Raw genomic sequence first — 20,452 nt, forward strand, 5'->3', positions numbered from 1 at the left:
ATTTTTGGCAGCAATCTTATTATGCTAAGCTGTTGAGGGCTAGATCAATATGAAAGGAAGTAGAGCAAAAGTGTGTGTGTGTGTGTGTGTGTGTGTGTGTGTGTGTGTGTGTGTGTGTGTGCAAAACCCAAAATCTTTGTGACTCTGGATGCCTGGGTCAAAGCTGCACCTAAAACCTGACCCCTGCACTTACCAGGTGTATAAGCCAATGCTCTCCCTCTTTGGCTGGAATGATTGGACGTTCACTTTCTAGCAGACTACTGAGTCATTTGCTGCAGCCCAGAGCTTCTAAAACTTGGCTGCCCTGCAAGCTGGCTCCTGCCATCTGCTCTGTCATAACCCCACCCTGTCTCAGACTCTACCCAGCCAGTTCTGAAGCTTCCAGGAGACCCTGTGTAGTTGGTCGGTGAGCCAGTCCTCTGCCATTCCCTTCTGTCAGGAGGGAGTCCTGTTCCTGAGAACCCCGGGCTCTGCTACCCAGCATGCAGCTGAGAGATGACCAGGCCTTACACTCTTTCTGTTTGGTGTTTGTTTTTCGAGACAGGGTTTCTCTGTGTAACAGCCCTGGCTGTCCTGGAACTCTCTTTGTAGACCAGGCTGGCCTCAAACCCACAGAGATCCACCCGCCTCTGCCTCCTGAGTGCTGGGATTAAAGGTGTGCACCACCACCATGCCTGGTGCTGTCCTTAAACTCTTAAGATGCTTAAGGTCAGGTCTGGGTCGAGTGAGCAGGGGCTGCTTGCATCTGAGGACTCAGTGGTTGGAGCCCTGGCTCCTTAGTCTTTGGAGCTCTGCTTATAGGGCACTTTCCCTGGGAGGGCTTCACTTTCATTTCCATATACGATTTTCATTGCAACTGAGACTACAACGTCCTCATAGAATAGACTAGAGAGTTCAGTGGTTGGACCAAGGTTCTGTGGGCCAATAGGGAAGTAAATGAACGTTCAAGACCCTCCTAAGCCTTCTTTATGAATAGAGGCCACTGTGGATGGGCAGGTAGCCATGCAGGGTAGCCTAAATGGGAGAGAGATACATTCAGCTGTAAGAAGTTGTGGCTTAAGAGGTGACACATGGACGGTCCCAAGTCATGCTAACACCAGCGAGCGCAGTGAGCCATAGTATTTTCCAAGTTCCAGGACTCCAGTCTGACAGGTGGGGGCTGCTGCCGGGGAGGGGACTTGGGGACCCGCCCCAAATTCAGGTGAGCTAATCCAGCCAGAAGGGTGGAAGCTCTCAGGCTGTGTTGGAGTGGTTTAGGGTGCCTCTGGCTCTGAAACTGTCGACCCAGATTGGCTTAGTGCCCGGGTACGGGCCGGGCCTCTAGCGGGGGTGGAAGAGGAGGGTGCCGCGCCCTGCCCAGCCCAGGTGTCGTCTCCGGGGGCGGGGTTTGGGAACCGGGCAGCTGGGGAGATTCCCGGCTGCACTGGTAGGAGGGTGGCCGTCGAGGGACCAGAGCCCAAGCCCGAGAGAGACTGATTCCAGGAACGCAGGGAGCGCACTGAGCAAGGGGCTGCAAGCATGTTCTCTCGAAACCATCGGAGCCGGGTCACAGTGGCCAGGGGCTCCGCCCTGGAGATGGAGTTCAAACGCGGCCGCTTCCGACTTAGTGTCTTCAGCGACCCGCCGGAGGTGAGAGGTCGAATCCCTGCCTTCCCCTCCCAACACTGGCAGGTAGCCCTGGCCACCCTGCCTCCTGGGCGCGCCGCGATCTGGGTCCGCTCTAGCTCAAGTTGTTGACTTAGAAAGCCAGATGCGGACAGGGTGCGGATCCATCCGATCTGTGCAAGCCCACGCACTGCCTGGTTGGGGTAATTTGCCTCTGACTGGAAAGCTCCCATTGACCTCAATGTGAGGGGCCCTAAACTCAATTCCGGAACTGTGCCTGTCCCAAGTCCTTCCAGCATCCTGGGCCAAGAGCATTGGGCATCCAGGCATCCTCCAATACTTGTATTCTTAGCTTGGGTTCCAGCTGGTTACCAGCCGCCAATGGCATCCCACACTCTGTGTCGGACCCCCTAGGCCAGCCTACGGTTGTCTCCACAGTGCTGTGATTTGTCTGAAGCCCTCCCAATGCCTCTATTACTCCTGAAGGACAAGCCTCTCAGTTACCCCAACTCCTCCTCCTCCTCCTCCTCCTCCTCCTTCTTCTCTCTCTCTCTCTCTCTCTCTCTCTCTCTCTCTCTCTCTCTCTCTCTCGTGTGTGTGTGTGTGTGTGTGTGTGTGTGTGTGTAACTCTGGAGTGGTTTCCCACACCCAAACTTTCCACCTCCCTTCTTGGGCCTAAGAGGAATCCAGGCTCTGGTTTGAGAGTCACCGGGCATATTCTGAGCCCTATGCTTAAGTCCCTAAACTGGAGAGGCACTGGAGGCACATGGCTGGAGCCAGAAATGAGAGGCCCTCAGCCACCCCGAAGAGACTTAGGTCCCCAAGGTCAGCCTACCACATGCTCAAGGAGGTCCCAGTTCGCTGTCTCCATCGCTGGGAAGAGTTAAACGAGGTGGTTCTACACACGCGCGCGCGCGCGCGCGCGCGCACACACACACACACACACACACACACACACACACACACACGCCCTCCCCGAATTCCAGGCCTGGCTTTTGCCCTTTCTCTTTCGGCTGCCCAGAACAAAGGCTCTTTCACACCCGTGTCCCGCTGTCCCAGGCTTTCTCTGAGTCAGAAGCTAGTGGAGATCTTCTGTCATCTTCCCACCCCAGCTACTTAGACCCAAGAAACCCGCGCGTGGCTAGCGTGGGGGAGCCGGGGGCGAGGTCGGGGACCCGGAGGAAGGGCCTGTGATCCTGAGCAGCGCTAGGATATGCCAGGCCTTGGGGGCCAGAGCTGAGTAGTCGGGGCGGAGCTGCAGGGCCAGGCCTGCCGCCGCCCGGTTGAGTGTGACTCCATAGGCCCGGGGGTGGGGGGGTCGGGGGGGACAGCCCTGCAGCTGGCTGGGACCCGGGTTGGTTTCCTGTCTGGAAGGGAAGGGGCCCGCAGAGGGGAGCAGGACCAGCAGCAATCAGGCACACCCCTGCCTTTCTCCCTCTCTTTCCTCCCTTCTGCTGGAAAAGCGAGGTAATTGTGAGCCCAGGGTGGAGCGTGCTGGATGGGGGCCGGCGCTGGAAGGGGTGACCCTGGGTCTGGGCCGCATTACAGACTCACCCCTTTGTCCCATTCCCTGGGCTCAAGTCTCCTCAAGTCCTCCCTTCTGTCGCTAACTTTTTCAAACTAAGCCAGCACTCCCTCGGTGGGTTCTGATCTCCGGACAAGCCCCAGGATTCCGTGGAATCAGCAGGAGGCGTCCGTTCCCTGCCCCCTTCCAGCTGTGCCTGCCCCTCACTGCCCTCACGGCAGGCACATTCTCAGTCCGCCAGGCCAGGGATGTGGGCGGGAGCGGGGGAGGGGCCAAAATGGGAATGAAAGGGCCTTTTTCTTCCACAACTGGGAGAACAGCTGCCACCAAAGCCAGGCAGGACACTCTGTGCCCAGAGCCCCCTCTGCAGCTGGCCTCTCCTCCCAGGATCCCCTGCTCACTCTCACCTCCTTGTCTTCCTCCTCTGCCTGGCTCCTACCAAGGCCTTGGGACAGCACTAGGAGAGGAAATTTTTTGTCACAGAAGCCAGAGGGGTCTAACAGGACTGCAGAGGGACAGGGACAGCCTCTTCATTCTGTCCTAGAGCTGGCCACCTCGCTCAAGCCCAGGGAGCAGAGGGAGGAGGAGCTTTGGGACAGCGTGCTGACTACCTGGCCTCTCTCTGGGCAGCACGGGAAGGGGCTCTAGGGGACACAGAGATGCAGGACAGATTGCACATCCTGGAGGACCTCAATATGCTCTACATTCGGCAGATGGCACTCAGCCTGGAGGTAATGCCCTGCCCCCTGGGCCATACATTTCTTCCTTTGCTGTCTCAGTCTTAATGGGGCCCGATGTGTGTGTGTGTGTGTGTGTGTGTGTGTGTGTGTGTCGGGGGTGGGGTGGGGTGGGGAGGTACACGCCCGTAGGAGGGCGGCAGGTGGTTCTGTATGCTCTGTGTTGAGTGCCCTTCGTGGACCCAGGCCCATTTCTGCTGCTGACCAGAACGAACATTATGTTGAAGGGCTAGGGATGTGACTCCGTTGGCAGAGTGTCTGTTTGGTATGGACAAAGTCCTGGGTTTGATTACCAGCACCCCAGCACTGCATACACTGGGTACCGCGGTGCAGCGGCACATACCTGTAATCCTAGCACTTGGGAGGTAGAAGCAAGAGTGAGCTCCAGGCCAGCCTGGGCTAAACAACAACACTAACCGCAAAACCACATGTTGACAGCAGGGTCTTTGCACCTATTTCTGGAAGCTGTGTGAGTAGGTGTGAATGTTTGTTCTGGGGACAACAGTTCCTTTTAGAGAGGGAATCAATATGAAAGAGGTTTCTAGAAAGATGTAGCCTGAAGAGAAGTGAAAGGAGATGGTGGGTCAAGAGGAAAGGTGCGTGCGTGCGTGCGTGCGTGCGTGTGTGTCTGTGTGTGTGTCTCTGTGTCTCTGTGTCTCTGTGTCTGTGAAGAGCAGAGGACAGAGGACAATTTTGGGGATTTTGTCTTTCCTTCCACCATGTGGACTCTGGGGACTGAACCCAGGTCCTCGGAATGGATGGCAATCACCTTTGATCCATTTCACTGTCCTGCTGGTTTTTCATTTTTTCTTAAGACAGCCTCCCTGAATTTACTATGTAGTTGAGAATGACCTTGACCTCCCTACCACCACCTCCCAAGTGCTGGAATTGCAGGCATGTGTTTAAGAATCAATAAGCAAGCCACCATACCTGCCCCATGTATTTTTTTTTTTTTTGGTTTTTCAAGACAGGGTTTCTCTGTGTAGCTTTGCGCCTTTCCTGGAACTCACTTGGTAGTCCAGGCTGGCCTCGAACTCACAGAGATCCACCTGCCTCTGCCTCCCGAGTACTGGGATTAAAGGCATGCGCCACCACCGCCCGGCACCCCATGTATTCTTAAACACACAAATTGAACTCTTTCTATGTGCCAAGCTCCTTTCGAGGCCATGGAAATATCTCTGGAGAAGACAGGAAAGGCCCTTTCTTGTGAGGGAACAGATAATAACTATGTATAAGTGATGTCGCATAGTGAAAATATTATAAAAGTAGGATGCAATAACAGTCAGGCAGATGGCAGCATTAGATAGTCTGGGAGGGCCTGACGATCTGAGGCTGGCAGGAAGGCTTTCCAGAAAGATGGCATAGCCAGGGTGAAGAGCCTCTGATGGGGTTGAGGATGATATATTTGTGTGGGGGAAAAAGGCCAGTGGGACTGGAATTTGTCATCGGGGTGGAGCTGGTGGGCAGAGGTGGACCATGCTGGGGTGGAAAGGCTGTAATGTGTCACTTAGATTGTGCTCTGTGTGGGATTCTGCAGCGTAGAAAGGTTTTTTTCATCCTAGGCTGGTCTCAGACTCTACATGTAGCCAAGCATGACCTTGAGTTTCTGATCTTCCTGCCTCTAACTCCTGAGTGCTAGAATTACAAGTGTGCATCACCAGGCTGGTGCTGGGAACCCTGCATGCCAGACAAACACCCAACCAGCCGAAGGACATCACCAGCCCTTATCTCAAGCTTGCTGTTGTTGTTTATGGGCTTGTTTGTTTTTGAGATAGAGTCCCCATGTATCCCTGGTTGGCCTGAACTGGCTATATAGGCCAGGGTAGCCTTTAACTCACAGCTATCCATCTGCCGCTATCTCCTGAGTGTGGGAACTAAAGGTATATGTCACCACATGACCTCCTGCCTTAAGTTTTTAGAGGGTGATTGCTTGGGGATCAGCTCAGTGGTAATGAGAGCCGGGCAAGAAAAGTTGGCAGGAGAGTTTGTAAGTTTCCCCAGTGGATGGTCAAATATTACCATAGGAGAATGAATCTGGAGCGTAGCTTACAGAGTTCGTGGACGGAAGGAGGGATTCCAGATGATGGTGGTAGATCTGATGGAGCGGGCTGATGGATTGATTGGACAGGGCGAGTGAAGCAGGAAGAACTCTAGAATAGACAGGTCCAGGTGTGTGGCTAAGCCTCCCGGGGCTGTGGCCCTTTGCTGAGATGAACAGTGACTGCCTGGACTTGACCGGACAGGGGCTGCAGCCGAGGGCGGTCAGAGGCCGGGATGCAGAGTGTAATCAGGAAGGGTAACTTACTGCGCACATGCTGCCTACCCAGCGCTGCCCTCGTCTCTGGATCAATGGACATTGCTAGTGAGTGATGGCCTTACCCAGTTGCAGCTGCAGGAGCCTTCCTAGCACAGCCTTGGTGTGCATTTTGAGTGTACTTTTCACCTGGAGCCTGCTAGAAGAAGGAAACCACCCATGTCCAGCTTCTGCACCAGGAGGAGACACCTCAGTACTTGTCTGGAGAGGGTTCCCTCCTTCTGTTTTGTAGAAAGATGCCAAGTGGACCCGTTGGGGTTCTGACATTGCCTAATTTCCCTGTGTTGATGCGCAAGAGAAAACCTAGTTACTGGGTGAGGCATGGTGTGGAGACACATGCCTATAATCCCAGCGCTCAGGAGGCTGAGGAAGGAGTGTTGTGAGTTCAAGGCCCGCCTGGGTTATAGAAGGAGACTATCCCAAGTGAAAACACAAACAAAGGAAAATGTAAGCAAAATATCCCAAAGCTCCTTTCTATCCATCTGGTCTTCATTGCCTGCACTCCTCGTTGTATAATTTGTGTTATTATTACTTTTGGTTAATTGAAAGGGTGGGGGAAGAAACCAGTTAGTTTCTTGGTTTCGCCAGCCACATTCAACTGCCAGATACAAGCTGACTGCTTCTATCAACAGAGTTGGTTAGGGTATGTAAATGTTTAAATTCTGCATCCTGTGCACCCCTCCCCCGCACGCGCACACACACTGTCGTTTCTCTCCATGGGAGGCCTGCCCGACATGTGGAACAGAAGAATGACTTTGTTTTTTACTTTGATCAACTTTCCTTCAGCCACAGGCTGAGAATTCTGCACAACCCCTTCCCCGGTTCGTCACATCCTCAGAAAGACAGACTCACTGGTATTTCAGGAAATTGCAGGAAAGCTAGCTCTGGAGCACTGCAAGTGTCGGGAGGAGTGAGAGTGAAAGCTTTTTTTTTTTTTTTTTTTTTTTTTTTATTGTGATAACCTCTCATGTAGCCCAGGCTGTGGAAGGAATTGTCTGAGGAAGACGTTGGACTTCTGATCCTCCTGTCTCTACCTCCCAAGTGCTAGGATTACAGGCAAGCATTACTTCAGGTGAATGGGGTGCTCAGGATGGAACCCAGGCTGGCATGCATGCTAGGCAAGCTCTACCAACATCCCCGGAGCTAAGTTTGAACGCATGCCAGGCCCAGGTGGAGGTTCGATGTTTCTCATCAAATCTTCACACAATACTCTGAAGGAAGCCACCTACTCCCAAGTCTACAGACTGAAGCTCCAGAGACAAAATTGTCAAGCTTGTCAAGTCCCTCCCCTAGGACTTATACTTAGCCCTAGTGGGAATTGTGAAGGGAACAGAAGGTGATGGGAAGCAGAGCAGGAAGTCAGGGACAGAGTGTGGGAGAGGAGTGTGTCATCATGGGCGACCGTGACTCATTCTCTGTCATCCCTAGGGATCTGACCCAAGTCACCCAGGTCGGAGCACACTCAATATTGGGATCTTTCCCATACTGGAGGAACTGGCCGTCCATTTCGGGAGAGTGAGGGTGGCGGTGGAGAGGAAGCCAGGGTCTCTTCCTGTACGAATTGGTATGGAGAGAGGTGCAAAGCACAAGGACCCCAATCTCCACCTGGAAAGGTGGGAACTCTTTCTCCAGGGCTTTCTTGACGGTAGGCTGAGCTATAGTGGATTTAGAAGTGATGTGCACATGGGATAGGCATCTAGTTCCTCCCAAGTCCAGTTCTGCTGGTCCATGCTGGATCCAGAGACCTCACTTCATACCCACGCCCTGCTCCTGGTAAGGGTCACCTTGGAGAGAGAAGCCGTCCAAGGCGGCCCAGGTGCTCCCTGCAGTCGCGCCCCTCCGTGACAGAGTCCCGGTGGTGGAGATGCAGGCATCTCGGAGCCCGCAGGGACCGCCCGCGCCCGGCGCCCTCGGTGCCTCTCGCGGCAACTGGGAGCTGATGTCATGGGCACCTCCGCGCGCAGCGGCCCCAGGCGGTGAGGCAGTGCCGACTCCCGGGATCCTTCAATTCCCACGCAGTCCTCGGGTCACGCCGGCCACCCGGGGTCTCCTGAGACCCCGCGCCATTTGCAAACGCAATGGACGGGGCTAGGGAAGGATCGGTGAGTGCTTGGCCACGGAGGGGGCTAGCTAACCAGGAGCGAGCTTGAGGACGAATCCTTGATCTCATTCATTTGCGGGGATTAGGTGCAGAGTCAGGGAGGGGTGGGCAAGCAGTCGGTTTAGCCCAAGCAGAACCCTGATGCATACAAAGCGTGGCTGTGCTGAGAGAGGTAGTAGTTTGGGAAGGCTGCCTGAAGGAGAGGGCTTTGAGGTGGTACTGGAGTGGTGGTACATGGTACTGGAGCGGTTTGTGATAACAGCCTAGTACAGCAGCCCCCCAAAACAGGGAAGGAAGAGTTGGCACGCAGTCTGGACAAGGTTTTGGTGATAAGGAATTCAAGGTGTCAGGAAGCCTGGGCACCAGACACAGGAGCAGGACATAGCGAATGGAGGAGAGGTGGTGTGTGAGAGGACAGGTCCGTGTAGTCAGAATCATTCTTCTCTTCCAACTTCAAGCCTCTGCTTGCCTGGCTTCCTGAACCTATGTTGTGCACCTCCGCTCTGAAGCCTCCCGCTGTCACCTCAGCAGAAACCAGGAGGGGCTGCTTCCTGTGTTTTTATGCCATGACAAGGCACTTACGGAGTAGTCATTCATCTGTGCGTGTTCACCTCCCAGCTGGGGCTTAGATATGCAGCCTTGGCCAGCCCAGGGACACTCCGGTGCTCTCTGCTGAACAAGCCTACTGCCAAAGCAGCCTCCTTGTGAAAGCCTGTGTCCCCGCCATTGTGCCGAATACTCTGCACTAGGCACTGAGTGTGAATCTCACTGGCCTTTCAACACTAAGATGCTATGACTATTATCACCCTATGCTGTGTGTCTGTGGTGTATATATGTGTGTGCATGTGTGTATGCTTGCCTATGAATGTATGTAGACCAGAGGTCTACTTCAAGTTTTTGTTTGTGTGGTTAGTTGGTTTTTGTTGTTTGTTTGTTTGTTTGTTTGTCTTTACATGGGGGGGGTTCTCACTATATTGCCCTGCCTGGTCTGGAACTGGCTATGTAGACCAGGCTGGCCTCAGACTCAGAGAGATTCGCCTGTCTCTGCCTCTGAGTGCTGGGATTAAAGATATGTGTCACCATGCCCAGACTGTCCACCTTTAATATATATTTGTGTGTGTGTGTGTGTGTGTGTGTGTGTGTGTGTGTGTGTGTGTGTGTTTCTGTATATGGAGGGGGTGCATGCCACAGCACAGCTAACAGCTGCCATGTGTTTGGGATGGGGGCTTCCTGGAGGAGTTTGGGGCCTGAGTTGGCCTGTTTTGGAAAAGAATCATGTGGGTGGTGCTGGGGTGAAAATCTGACCTAGTACAGTGATCCAGAAAGTAGTCCTTGGAGAAAGGAACTGTAAACAAGCTAGATATGTAGCCCAGGCTGGCTTGGAACTCATGGTAATTCTCCTGCCTCTGTTTCCTGAGTGCTGGGATTACAGGCATGCATCACTACGCCTGCCTGCCTAGGTCTTTTTATACTTTATTTTATTGTTTTGAGACAGGGTTTCATAGAGCCCAAGTTGGCCTCATATTCACTATGTTGCTGAGGGTGACCTTGAACATCCTAATTCTCCTGCCTCCACCCCCTGAGTACTCATCACCATGTCAAGTTTATGCAGTGCTGGGGAGTCAAACCCAGAGCCTTACGCATGCTCAACTCCCAGCCCAATGCCAACTGCCTTTTAATCCCCAGGATGACTTCTTTCTAAGTGACTACCCTGTGTCCTCTCTCAGGGCCTCTCCTCTGCCCTTGCATGCCTGTCCAGTGCCTCATGCATGCCTGGCCCCCCAGCCCCTCATACCTGGACCAACTACTTTCCCTTCTTCATCCCTTGCCTCTGACCTCCTCTCCCAAGCTCAGGGAGTCAGAGGTGGTGGATGTGCTCTTTGGGATATGTATAGGATTCTGGGCAGCATGGATGAGCTCTGCAGGCAGTGTGCATCTGACTGATTCCACATTCTGTTTTCTATTCCTGACCTCTGGGACCACAGCCACACAAATGTGTAAATATATATTTATACACACACACACACATATATATACACACACATATATGCATGTACAAATATATGATATATATTATATCACAAATGGTAGTGTGTGTATATTTTGTTTGTTTTTGAGTCTCAAGTATCCTGGGCTTGCCACTAATTCACCACATAGCTGAGGATGGCCTTACACTACTGATCCTCCTGCCTCTACCTCCCAAGTGCTGGATTACCGATGTGTACCCCATGCCTGGCTTGATGCACAGTGTTGTTTTGCTTTCTATTCTTGTGCTATATTTTCTGGAGAGTTATAGCTATACACATGTCTACCTCAGTCTTTTGCCCTGTTTATCAGTACAGATATAACTCATTTAACCGGTGTCTTATTGAAAGGTTTTTTTTTTTTTTTTTTAAGTTTGGGTGTTTAAAACACTGCCTGGGGCTGGAGAGATGGCTCAGTGGTAAAGAACAATCATTGTTCTTCCAGAGACTCTAAGTTCACTTCCTGGCACCCATGCGAGGTTTGTAACTCCAGCTCCAGGGGATCTGATGCCTCCCTCTGGCCTCTGTGGGCACTGCACTCATGTGTAATATGCATACACATAAATAAAACAGTGCTAAGTGAATCTTTTTGTACATATGGCTTGTATCTGTAGGCTAAACACTTGAGTATGGGATAGTTAGGTCAAAGGATATATGAATTTGCAGTTTTTGTAGATTTCTCCAAATTGTCATCCAGGGCAGAAAGGTTTTAGACTCCTCCGGATCAAAAGCGTGAGTGTCTCTGGTGTTTTGCAAAGCTTTTCTGGATCATCTTGGGCAGCTGAGAGTGAGAGAACACGCTTGCTCTTGACATTGTCCTCTGCCCTGCCCATCCCCCCAACATAGGCAACTTGGGACGGGGGCTGGGGTGGGGGATGCCTCAGCCTCATCCCTGACTGCCATTTCCTTTCCCCTTCCCACAACTCTGGTCAGGACACAGAGCTGCAGAGGAAACTAGATCATGAGATCCGGATGAGGGAAGGGGCCTGCAAGCTACTGGCAGCCTGCTCCCAGCGAGAGCAGGCTCTGGAGGCCACCAAGAGCCTGCTGGTCTGCAACAGCCGGATTCTCAGCTACATGGGCGAACTGCAGAGGCGCAAGGAGGCCCAGGTGCTGGGGAAGACAGGCCGGCGGTGAGCAAGGGAGGTGATGGGGCTGAGGGAGGGGGCCTTTATCCGTGCTACGGTAAGTGCCTGTCTGGAGTGTATCGTTGGTACAGCAAGCGGCTGGTGGAGTGTTCAGAGCTCGGATCAACTTCCTGAAGGGGACTCACAAATACCTGTCCTGGTCATGAAAGACACCTTAGTGTTGTACCGTGGTGGTAGGTCACCCGGAGTGGCTGGGGCTGGACTCGGGAAAGCCAGTGTGTCTGATGGAAGCTGGCAGTCCAAACCACAAGTAATGCAATTGTGCTCATTTGTTGAGGCCTGCCCATGATCTGCTACATCTCGCTGGTTGGTTTCTGGAAAACTAATTTTCTCAAAGCTAGTTCACCAAATGGCCAATTTGCTGAATGACCAATTTACCACAAATTGACAGTAGCTTGTTGTACCTGGGGTTCACCATCAGAGGCAGGAGTTGGGAAAGCACGTAATTAAAAATCACTTAACGGAAGGCTCCCCATTTGTAGAAATCAGTTGTGCATTCCAAAGGAGTTCAGCATCAGTATGTGGCCAACACACTGTGCCAATGCCGTGGTACACAATCTGACAGGCCAACCATGAGACAGCTGGAGTCAAGTGAAATGTTAGAGAGAAAACACTTGGCAAATTGATCGCTTTGAGGATTGGCCATTTTTGGTAAATAAGTCATTTGGGGAACTGCCTGCCTCATTGAGGCTGCCTGGGGAGAGGGTCCCAGCCCTCACTGGCATGGAGGAGCTGAAGGATAGGTTGCCAGGGCCTCACAGAAAGTCCACGTTCCATCACTGCTTCATTTAGCAAGAGGCCAAGCAGGCAGGAGGCAGCGCTCTCTCAGGTAGCCATGGGCAGATGGACCACACAGCCCTCACAGTGGGACTATGAAGTACATTTAATTCCCTAGCAGCTAATTGTGCTATATTGTGTACTCATATCAAAGATGAAATGAAAGCTGGGTATAGTGGTTTATGCCTGTAATCCCAGCACATGGGAGGCTGAGGTAAGAAGAAGCACTGAGTTTGAGGCCAGCTTGAGCTACAGAGTGAGGCCTTCACTCTCAAACAAGTGAGATATTGGGAATAAGTGACTTCTAGGTCACTTGCAAGGAAAACCTGCCAATCTCTTCAAGCCCATGGTTTAGTGTGTGTGTGTATGTGTGTGTGTGTGTGTGTGTGTGTGTGTGTGTGTGTGTGTGTGTGTGTGTTGGGGGGAGCTTGAAAGGGAATCTCTTATGGCACCTGTTCCCTCAAGGCCCCACTTGTGCCTGACAGGGGTTTGGAAGGTCAGGAACAATGTTAGGATGGGGAGGGGCCAGAGCTCATGTGCTGTACCTGTGTGTTAACATTGCTCAAATGTTCCTAAGACTAGCAAGCCCCTGAGTTCTGTCAATAGCGCTCCTCTGAACCCCCATGGGACTGGACTAGTCCCTCTGGATAAACGAGACAGTTGTTGAGCTTGAACTGTTTAGGGGGCCCCCAGGCAGTGGGATCGGGACCTGTCCCTAGTGCATGAGCCGGCTTTTTGGAGCCTAATGTCTATGGTGAGACACTTTGCACAGCCTTGGTGCAGGGAGGAGGGGCTTGGACCTGCCTCAACTGAATGTACCAGGCTTTGCTGACTCCCCATGGGAGACCTTGCCTTGGAGAAGGTGGGAATGGGGGTGGGTGGGTTGGGGGGGAAGGCTGGGGAGTGGGAGGAGGGAGGAGAGGGGAATCTGTGGTTGGTTGGTGTGTAAAATGAATAGAAAATCTCTTAATAAAAAAGAAAAAGAAAAAGAAAAAGAAAAAAATAGCACTCCTCTGGTCCCTTAGTCCTGCCATGCCAACCAGGCTAGGAATCAGGGGCCTCTTAGAGCCCTTGGGAGTCAGAACAAAGGGGAGGAAAGTGGGAAGACCAGGCCAGGACTCTGTGATCTGCCCACAGACCTTCCGACAGCGTGCCGCCCCCTGAGCGTACCCCTTGCCGTGGCCGGGTCTGCATTTCTGGTAAGAAACACACAGCTGCCCCAGCTGCCAGCACCCTTGCCCCACCACACCACCTCCTGGCTGCTTCTAACCCCTCTTCCTTCCCTCTGTCCTTTAGACCTCCGGATCCCACTCATGTGGAAGGACACAGAGTATTTCAAGAACAAAGGCGGTGAGTGCCACACGCTGGGACGGACTCAAGAGCGTGTTCGGGAGAGGTGGAGACTCTTGTCGACAATTTTCATGTTTTCACTTCTCTTTTTCTCTTTCTTCCCAGACCTGCACCGCTGGGCTGTGTTCCTGCTGCTGCAGCTCGGGGAACAGATTCAGGACACTGAGATGGTCCTGGTGGACAGGACTCTCACAGACATCTCTTTTCAGAACAATGTGCTCTTGTGAGTGCCTTGCCTGTGGCTCCTTCCTTCCTTCCTTCCTTCCTTCCTTCCTTCCTTCCTTCCTTCCTTCTTTCCTTCCTCCACTCCGGCTCCAGCTCCTGTGGGACTGCTCTGGGGTGGAGGTGGAGAGGCAGAAGGAGAGGCGGATGGCCCATGGGCATCCATGCCTGTAGAGTTGTCCTGACTCATGCCCTTCCTCCCCCTATGCCCTCCTGAGCCTCTCACTCATCACCCTCCTCTCTCTTGCACTCCTGTAGTGCAGAGGCAGGGCCGGACTTCGAACTGCGGCTGGAGCTGTATGGGGCCTGTGTGGAAGAGGAGGGGGCCCTGGCTGGTGCCCCCAAGAGGCTCGCCACCAAACTCAGCAGCTCCCTGGGCCGTTCCTCAGGGAAGCGTGTCAGGGCATCGCTGGACAGTGCTGGGGGCTCTGGGAACAGTCCCATCCTGCTGCCTACCCCAACTGTAGGGTAAGACCATATACTCACCACCCAAGGCCCTTAGCTGCCTCCAACTCCCCACTGGTGACCATTGTCACACTGAATGAGCAGGCATTCTGGCTAACCCTAGAGTTAGGCCTCAGTCAGTCTACAAGCCTGGCAGTGAGGAGGCAGAGAGAGCTAGGCTTTGGAGTCTTACCTGTTTAGCAACCACAAAAACACCTTATGGGACAGGGGATGTAGCTCAGTTGGTAAAGTTCTTGTCTAGCATACAGGAAGCCTTGGGTGGGGTGATGCACACCTGTTATTACAGCATTTGGGAGGCAGAGGCAAGTTCAAAGTCATCCTCAGCTGCATAGTGAGTTTCTGGCCAGCCTGGTGTACGTTAGACCCTGCCTCAAAACACCAGAAGCAGGGATGAGGGGACTGGCTCAGTGGATACAGCACTTGCTATGCAAGCACAGGGACTGGAGTTCTGATCCCCCAGAACCCAATCCCAGGGCTCACTTGGGAGGAGACATGTGACCTCCAGGGCAAGCTGGCTAGCTAGACTCATGGAATTGGTAAGCTGTGGGTTCAGTGAGAGACCCTGCCTTCATAAATCATGTAGAGAGCAGTTGAAGAGGGTGCCCAACATCAATGTCTGGCCGCCACACATATATGCACACATGTGTGCCTCCCGTATACACGCCCAAACCAAACCAAACATAGATGTATGTACAACTGTGCTCTGAGCGGAGGCATGCTCTGTAGCAGGCCTACAGTCACCTGAAGTTACTGGGCTTCGGAGGAAGCCGCCTCGTCTGCTGACTGAAGAACACCCACCCTCACGGAGCTGCCAGGAGAATTTCATTGGGATAATGTCTAAGTGCAGGTCTGAGTGCCTAGCAGGAGGTCAGGAAACAGGAGGCCAGCTAGTTGTCTGTGGTAGCCTTGCAGCACTCTCCTGCCCCACACCGCACTCCACTGAGGTCCCCTTCTCCCCCCAGAGGTCCTCGATTCCACCTCTTGGCCCACACCACTCTCACCTTGGCAGCAGTACAAGATGGATTCCGTACCCACGACCTCACCCTCGCCAGTCATGGTATGTGTGTGAGTGTGTGTTGGGGGTACTGGCACCTTGAGGAGGGGTTGTAGGGTAGCCCTTTATTATTTCCCATCCTCACCCTGTACTTCCTCCCCCCACAGAGGAGAACCCTACCTGGCTGCCCCTTTATGGTAGCGTGTGCTGCCGCCTGGCAGCTCAGCCGCTCTGCATGACTCAGCCCACTGCAAGTGGTACCCTCAGGGTGCAGGTGAGGGGTCCTAGGGAGTGGAAGGGGACATGGAGGAGACAGAGTTGGACCACCTAGGAATAGGATGATAAAAATGTAGATCTAGGGGGACAAAGTGGGATGGGAAGACTGCAGGGTGAGTATTGGGGACATGGGGTCAATGGGGGACTGGGAAGAAGGTGCCTGGTGGAGAGGCAAGACTCCCTAGAAAACACCAAATCGTTTATGCAGCAAGCTGGGGAGCTACGGAATGGGACACTCGTGCACGGAGTCTTGAAAGGCACAAACCTCTTTTGTTACTGGAGGTCTGAGGATGCAGACACCGGGCAAGAACCGCTGTTCACTATCGCCATCAACAAGGTGACCAGTCCCATGGTAGTGAAGCCATCTGGTGCTTAGGCACAGGCACCTCTTTCTCAAGGCCCTGGAGAGTTGGGCTCAGGCCTCAGGGACAGGGAGGGTGGACTCTCTTCCTAAAAGCACCAAGCTCCACAGCCTGGGAGGCAGAGACCACATCCCTATACTTTCTACCCCTCGGATGATGCTAAGAAATTTACCCTGCTCACTCAGCTTCCCCCACCCTTTCCAAATCCCAGGGGATTCTACTGCTAGGCCAGGAGTTTCCCTCCAGTGCCTCTGCTTCCAGTTTGGAGCTGCTGATAACCTGCTGTTTCTGTCTCGACCTAGGTGCCTGCCATTGGGCTGCTCTGCTCCCGGGCCAGAGTTGCTTTCCTATGTTTTTGTTTTGCTTTGCTTGGTGCTGGGGTCAAACTGAGAGACTTGTGTGTTAGGCAAGTGCTCTACCACTGCACTGCACCCCAGACACCGTCTGGGGTTCAGAAGTACTGGGTGGGCAACCCCAACCTGGACCTTGGTAACTCTTGCCCACCTCTGCACCTTCCCTGCCTTGCTCTGCCCCTTTCCAGTCTCATCCTGCTGCTCCTTCCCTGTCTAGGCAGAGGTACTTTATCCCCAGTACTCTCTGGCTGTCCCCTCACCCCTCCTAGAGTTAGCAGGAGGCAAATGAAGGCTCAGTAGAGGTCCCAAAGATACTTATAGGCAGGGGTGAAGGGCTGCTTCTCAACTGAGGTAGAGATGAAGGCAGCTCTGCTTTCCCCTGCAGGAGACGAGGGTCCGGGCAGGGGAGCTGGAGCAGGCCTCAGAATGGCCTTTCACTCTCAGCATCAGCAACCAGTATGGAGATGATGCGGTGACCAACACCCTCCAGGTGGAGAGCAGAGAGGCCCTGCAGAACTGGATGGAGGCACTGTGGCAGCTCTTCTTTGACATGAGTAAGAGCAAGGGCTGGCCTGAACCTCTGGGAGGGCCTGAGGTCTGAGTGATGCGGGAAAGCGGGAAATGTGGTGGGAGGCAGGCAGCGCCAGCACCTGACACTCTCCTTGTAGGCCAGTGGAAGCACTGCTGTGATGAAGTCATGAAAATTGAAACCCCGGCACCCCGGAAACCCCTGCAAGCACTGGCCAAGCAGGGGTCCTTATACCACGAGATGGGTAAGTCAGTGAGGGGCTGATGGGAAGTGGAGCTGGGGACCTCACGGGAACCCGGGTAATAGACAGAGAGAAAGCACAGTGGGGTCCAGGTCCCACTCAGCCCAACTATATTCCCCTTTTTCTCTCCAATTCTGAAAACCACCTCTACCCAAGTTCAAAACAAACCCCAAAGAGCCAGATTCACTCCATGACGTCTATCCTAATCCTTCTTTTCTGTTTCCCTCTGTGCATGTGGATTCCTGTCTCCTCTTCTGACCTCACTTGCCCGGCACTGCTTTCTCTCCTTTTTCGTGGTTTCTTTACCCACTTCTGCTCCCCACTGCCACCCCCATGTCACACAGTCTTATCGGAGCCTGTGGCCTCAGGGGGGCCCAGCGAGGGGCTGCTCCTGCAGAATAATGCCATCTCAGCTGAGATTCGGGCCTTGCTTTTGGCCTATTACAGTGACAGGTGACAGTCAGGGCTGAGCAGGCCGGGGCTGGAGCTCTGACGAGCCCCGCCCCTTCCCCTCCCCTCCCCCTGGTGCCACAGCTATTGAGCCGCTAGACGACATCGCAGCTGTGACCGACATCCTGGCCCAGCGGGAGGGCACAAGGCTGGAGACGCCCCCACCCTGGCTAGCCATGTTTACAGACCAGCCCGCCTTGCCTAGCTCCTGCTCGCCTGCCTCAGTGGCCCCAGTCCCAACCTGGACGCAACCCCTGCCTTGGGGGCGACCCCGAACCTTTTCCCTGGATGCTGCCCCCCCGGACCACTCCCTTGGGGCTTCTCGCTCGGTTGCACCCCTCCCCCCGCAGCGATCCCCACAGTCCAGAGGCTTCTACAGCAAAAGTCAGCTCGGCGGCGCATGGCTCCAGTCCCCGGTGTGAGAGAGACACCAGCAACAGAATCTGGCCAAGAAAGAAAATGATGACCCAAGGGCAACTGGGCTCTAGGTCCAGCACTGTGGGGCGCCCGCCAGGCTCTTCTTCCTCCACTGGACTAGAAAGGAAGGCTGGGGAGGGGTAACAGAAGCCCCTCTTAAGTTGTGGTTACCATGGTACTGAGGGGACCATTTCTGGAGCTGGTTGGGATGCCCTAAGCTCTTCCTGGGAGAAAACTGGAACAAGCCTGCCCTACCTCCCCGCACTAACCAGTCTCCAGGGCGGCACTAGGGAACAGGGAGGAAGGCACCTCCTCTGTGACTCCTACATCGACCATTAAAGTTATTTAACAGCTAGCTGCCTTCACTTGGTCTCTGAGGACATGGTCTCTGAGGACGGTGGCTTCGGTGTGCTCTGAACCTGCCCCTCCTCCTGTGGTTGTTTTTTCCCCATGGAGTTTTGGTGCCTGTCCTGGATCTCCTCGCTCTGTAGACCAGGCTGGCCTTGAACTCACAGAGATCCCCCTGCCTCTGCCTCCGGAGTGCTGGGATTAAAGGCGTGCGCCACCACCGCCCGGCGAGCTTGCTGTTTAGAAGTGTGGCTGTGACAGTGAGTAATCAGGCAAGGGCTTCGTGGAAGGAATACTTTATAAATACCAAGGGAGAAGGGACGGTTGCTCCTCTCTCAGACACTGCTGAATCTCAGGATCTCAGCAAGGTCATAACCCGTCACCGCAAAGGAGCTGCCTGATGGGTCACAGAACCGCGCACCACACACTTGGGTGTCAGAAATACATTCACCATGGCAGTGTTCAACCTGAGGGGAAGGGAAGACTGGTCAGTCCTGCTGCTCACCCTATGCCTGGGTCCCCATTCCCACCCTTCTACAAACATACCTCAATGGAGCCGCTCTCTGGACTCCTGTTCAGCTTCCAGATGTGCACAAATGTGTCCTCAGCGGCAGAGAGGAGCTAAAAGAGAGAAACCCATGAGGGATGGCCAAGGGGTCAGAACACCCTGACAGGACGGGTGTGGGCTGGAGTCCCACTCCAGGTACCCGGGGATGGAGTTACACCGAGTATGGAGAGAAGCCTGAGCTATGCATCGAAGCACAGGAAAGGTACTTAGGGATGCACAAGACTGACCTTGCCTACTTCTGGAGCGAGGTCCAGGGCGCAGACGGTCCGGGCATGGGCACTGATCTGGACACGGAGTGCTCCTGTGATGGCGTCATACAGACGCACTTGCCCATTCCCATACCCGGCTGCCACAACGCCCTGCCACAGCTGCACGGAGGGGCAAGGGACCCTGCAAGGGTGAGGTTCAGTTTTGGTTCCTCCAGACCCCAACATACTCCCTACCCTCACAAAGGCCAAAACCCTCTTCTGCCTCTCCTACCCGAATCCTGGTATTCGAGTCAGTAACGTGAATGCAGTTCCTGACCTCCAGACACACAGAACACCCGAGTCATCGGCTGTCACCATGTCAGCAACACCATCCTGAGGAGAAAGTCGGGGTCAGCTCTTCCTGTTACAGTCTGTGTGGTCCAGAGTACAGGGCAGGCGGGGAAGTGAAGCCATGCCTACCTCTGCTTCTACAGGGAAAGAGCAAGAGGTAGGTCCTTTACCAGCTCGATACCAGACACCTCTGAGAGTCCCTTAAACATGGGCTCCTTGTAGGTCCTTATATGCACCTCACAGCCACCACCTCCCCTGCCCCCATCGTGGAGTAGAAGCGGATGTATAACTGTTCCTTTGCCATAGGTGACAATGCTAAAGCCACCGTTTCCTGACTTTTTGGAGGTTCTGTAACGAGCCAATCAGTCACAACTAGCCCGAGGCCTCCTGACCTGATGCAGGCAGACAAATCAGGTGCTGGGAAGGGTACACATTATAAAGCCACCCCCTGTTCTCAACAGGTTTGCAATCCACGTGGAGGAAAAAAGGAGTTTTCCATGTGGACAGGGACTATTCAGAGTGAAGCTGGCGGGGGTGGGGGGGTGGACGAGGGAGAGGACTTTCTGGAAAGGCTAGCCCTGGCGCTGGGTCAGAATGGGGCACTTGCTCAAGTCCAGGAAAGGAAGCTACAGCTGTCAGTGTTGGCAGCATCTGGGAAATGGTCGGCTCCAACTTCTGGATTCACACCAGCATTGGAGAGTGTTAGTGATTTTTATAGAACACTTAATGTAAAGTATGTTTTACTCCAGACCTGAAGTTGCTACATCTAAGGAAATGCAGATGATCCCAAAGCCACACTTCTACTTGGTGGCAGAGCTAAGACCCAAATGGGGCCTCCCAGTGTGACGAAGGCTCCCGGGCCACTAGAACAGGTAGAGAAGGTCTACTCACCTGCCCCTGGGCACGCTCAGTGGCGATGTCTGTGATTGGCGTCTGATGCCCAGCCAGCTCCTCGTTAAGTACAATGTTGGGACCCTTAGCAGGGATGTCAAACACCAGTACCCGACCGGACCATGTTCCTGCAGCCAGAACCAGTGTCCCACTGATGACTTCCTGACCTGTCTGGGTCTCCAGTCACCACAGCTAACACTCCCCCTACCCCAGAAG

The 20,452-nt window shown here is 53.8% G+C and overlaps 3 protein-coding genes across 11 annotated transcripts in view; 1 reads left to right on the top strand and 2 right to left on the bottom strand.

Annotated features, from left to right (window-relative positions):
* Positions 1–3,262, bottom strand: part of Ino80b (INO80 complex subunit B) — a 16,975-nt gene extending 13,713 nt beyond the window's left edge. The window contains exon 1 of the mRNA XM_052720538.1: positions 3,160–3,262. The gene's annotated coding sequence lies outside the window, so the exon portion shown is untranslated. The remainder of the gene's footprint in view (positions 1–3,159) is intronic.
* On the top strand, positions 1,389–18,245 carry Rtkn (rhotekin). 8 transcript variants are annotated; one of them, XM_052720528.1, is made up of 13 exons: positions 2,947–3,072; positions 3,675–3,861; positions 11,240–11,439; positions 13,369–13,430; positions 13,528–13,581; positions 13,687–13,804; positions 14,062–14,271; positions 15,231–15,325; positions 15,430–15,536; positions 15,747–15,875; positions 16,639–16,807; positions 16,922–17,026; positions 17,558–18,245. In XM_052720528.1, exons 2-13 carry the CDS (start codon positions 3,790–3,792, stop codon positions 17,893–17,895), a joined length of 1,659 nt encoding a protein of 552 aa, XP_052576488.1. In that variant the 5' UTR covers positions 2,947–3,072; positions 3,675–3,789; the 3' UTR covers positions 17,896–18,245. The 8 variants fall into 8 exon arrangements, with proteins under 8 accessions (XP_052576491.1, XP_052576486.1, XP_052576488.1 ...); XM_052720529.1 differs by having other exon boundaries at positions 2,955–3,072; positions 3,761–3,861; XM_052720531.1 differs by lacking the exons at positions 2,947–3,072; positions 3,675–3,861; positions 17,558–18,245 and adding exons at positions 1,389–1,629; positions 17,368–17,550.
* A 273-nt stretch (positions 18,246–18,518) lies between these two features.
* The window catches only part of Wdr54 (WD repeat domain 54), a 19,642-nt gene continuing 17,708 nt past the window's right edge, over positions 18,519–20,452 (bottom strand). For both annotated transcript variants that reach the window (XM_052720539.1, XM_052720540.1), the window contains exons 6-10: positions 20,237–20,364; positions 19,287–19,387; positions 19,034–19,196; positions 18,785–18,859; positions 18,519–18,705 (exon numbers count right to left, since the gene is read on the bottom strand). In XM_052720539.1, the coding sequence (XP_052576499.1) occupies positions 18,574–18,705; positions 18,785–18,859; positions 19,034–19,196; positions 19,287–19,387; positions 20,237–20,364 (599 nt within the window). In that variant the 3' untranslated portion in view covers positions 18,519–18,573. The remainder of the gene's footprint in view (positions 18,706–18,784; positions 18,860–19,033; positions 19,197–19,286; positions 19,388–20,236; positions 20,365–20,452) is intronic.

The sequence above is a fragment of the Peromyscus californicus genome, unplaced genomic scaffold (genome assembly GCF_007827085.1).
Source record: "Peromyscus californicus insignis strain IS unplaced genomic scaffold, ASM782708v3 Scaffold_6__1_contigs__length_162567912, whole genome shotgun sequence".
Taxonomy (NCBI): domain Eukaryota; kingdom Metazoa; phylum Chordata; class Mammalia; order Rodentia; family Cricetidae; genus Peromyscus; species Peromyscus californicus.

Coding starts and splice junctions, on each gene's coding strand:
- Rtkn (XM_052720526.1), top strand. CDS start 1,519: ATGTTCTCTCGAAACCATCGGAGCCGGGTCACAGTGGCCAGGGGCTCC. Junction 1,630..11,239: donor TCTTCAGCGACCCGCCGGAG/GTGAGAGGTCGA, acceptor AACTCTGGTCAG/GACACAGAGCTGCAGAGGAA. Junction 11,440..13,368: donor CTGGGGAAGACAGGCCGGCG/GTGAGCAAGGGA, acceptor ATCTGCCCACAG/ACCTTCCGACAGCGTGCCGC.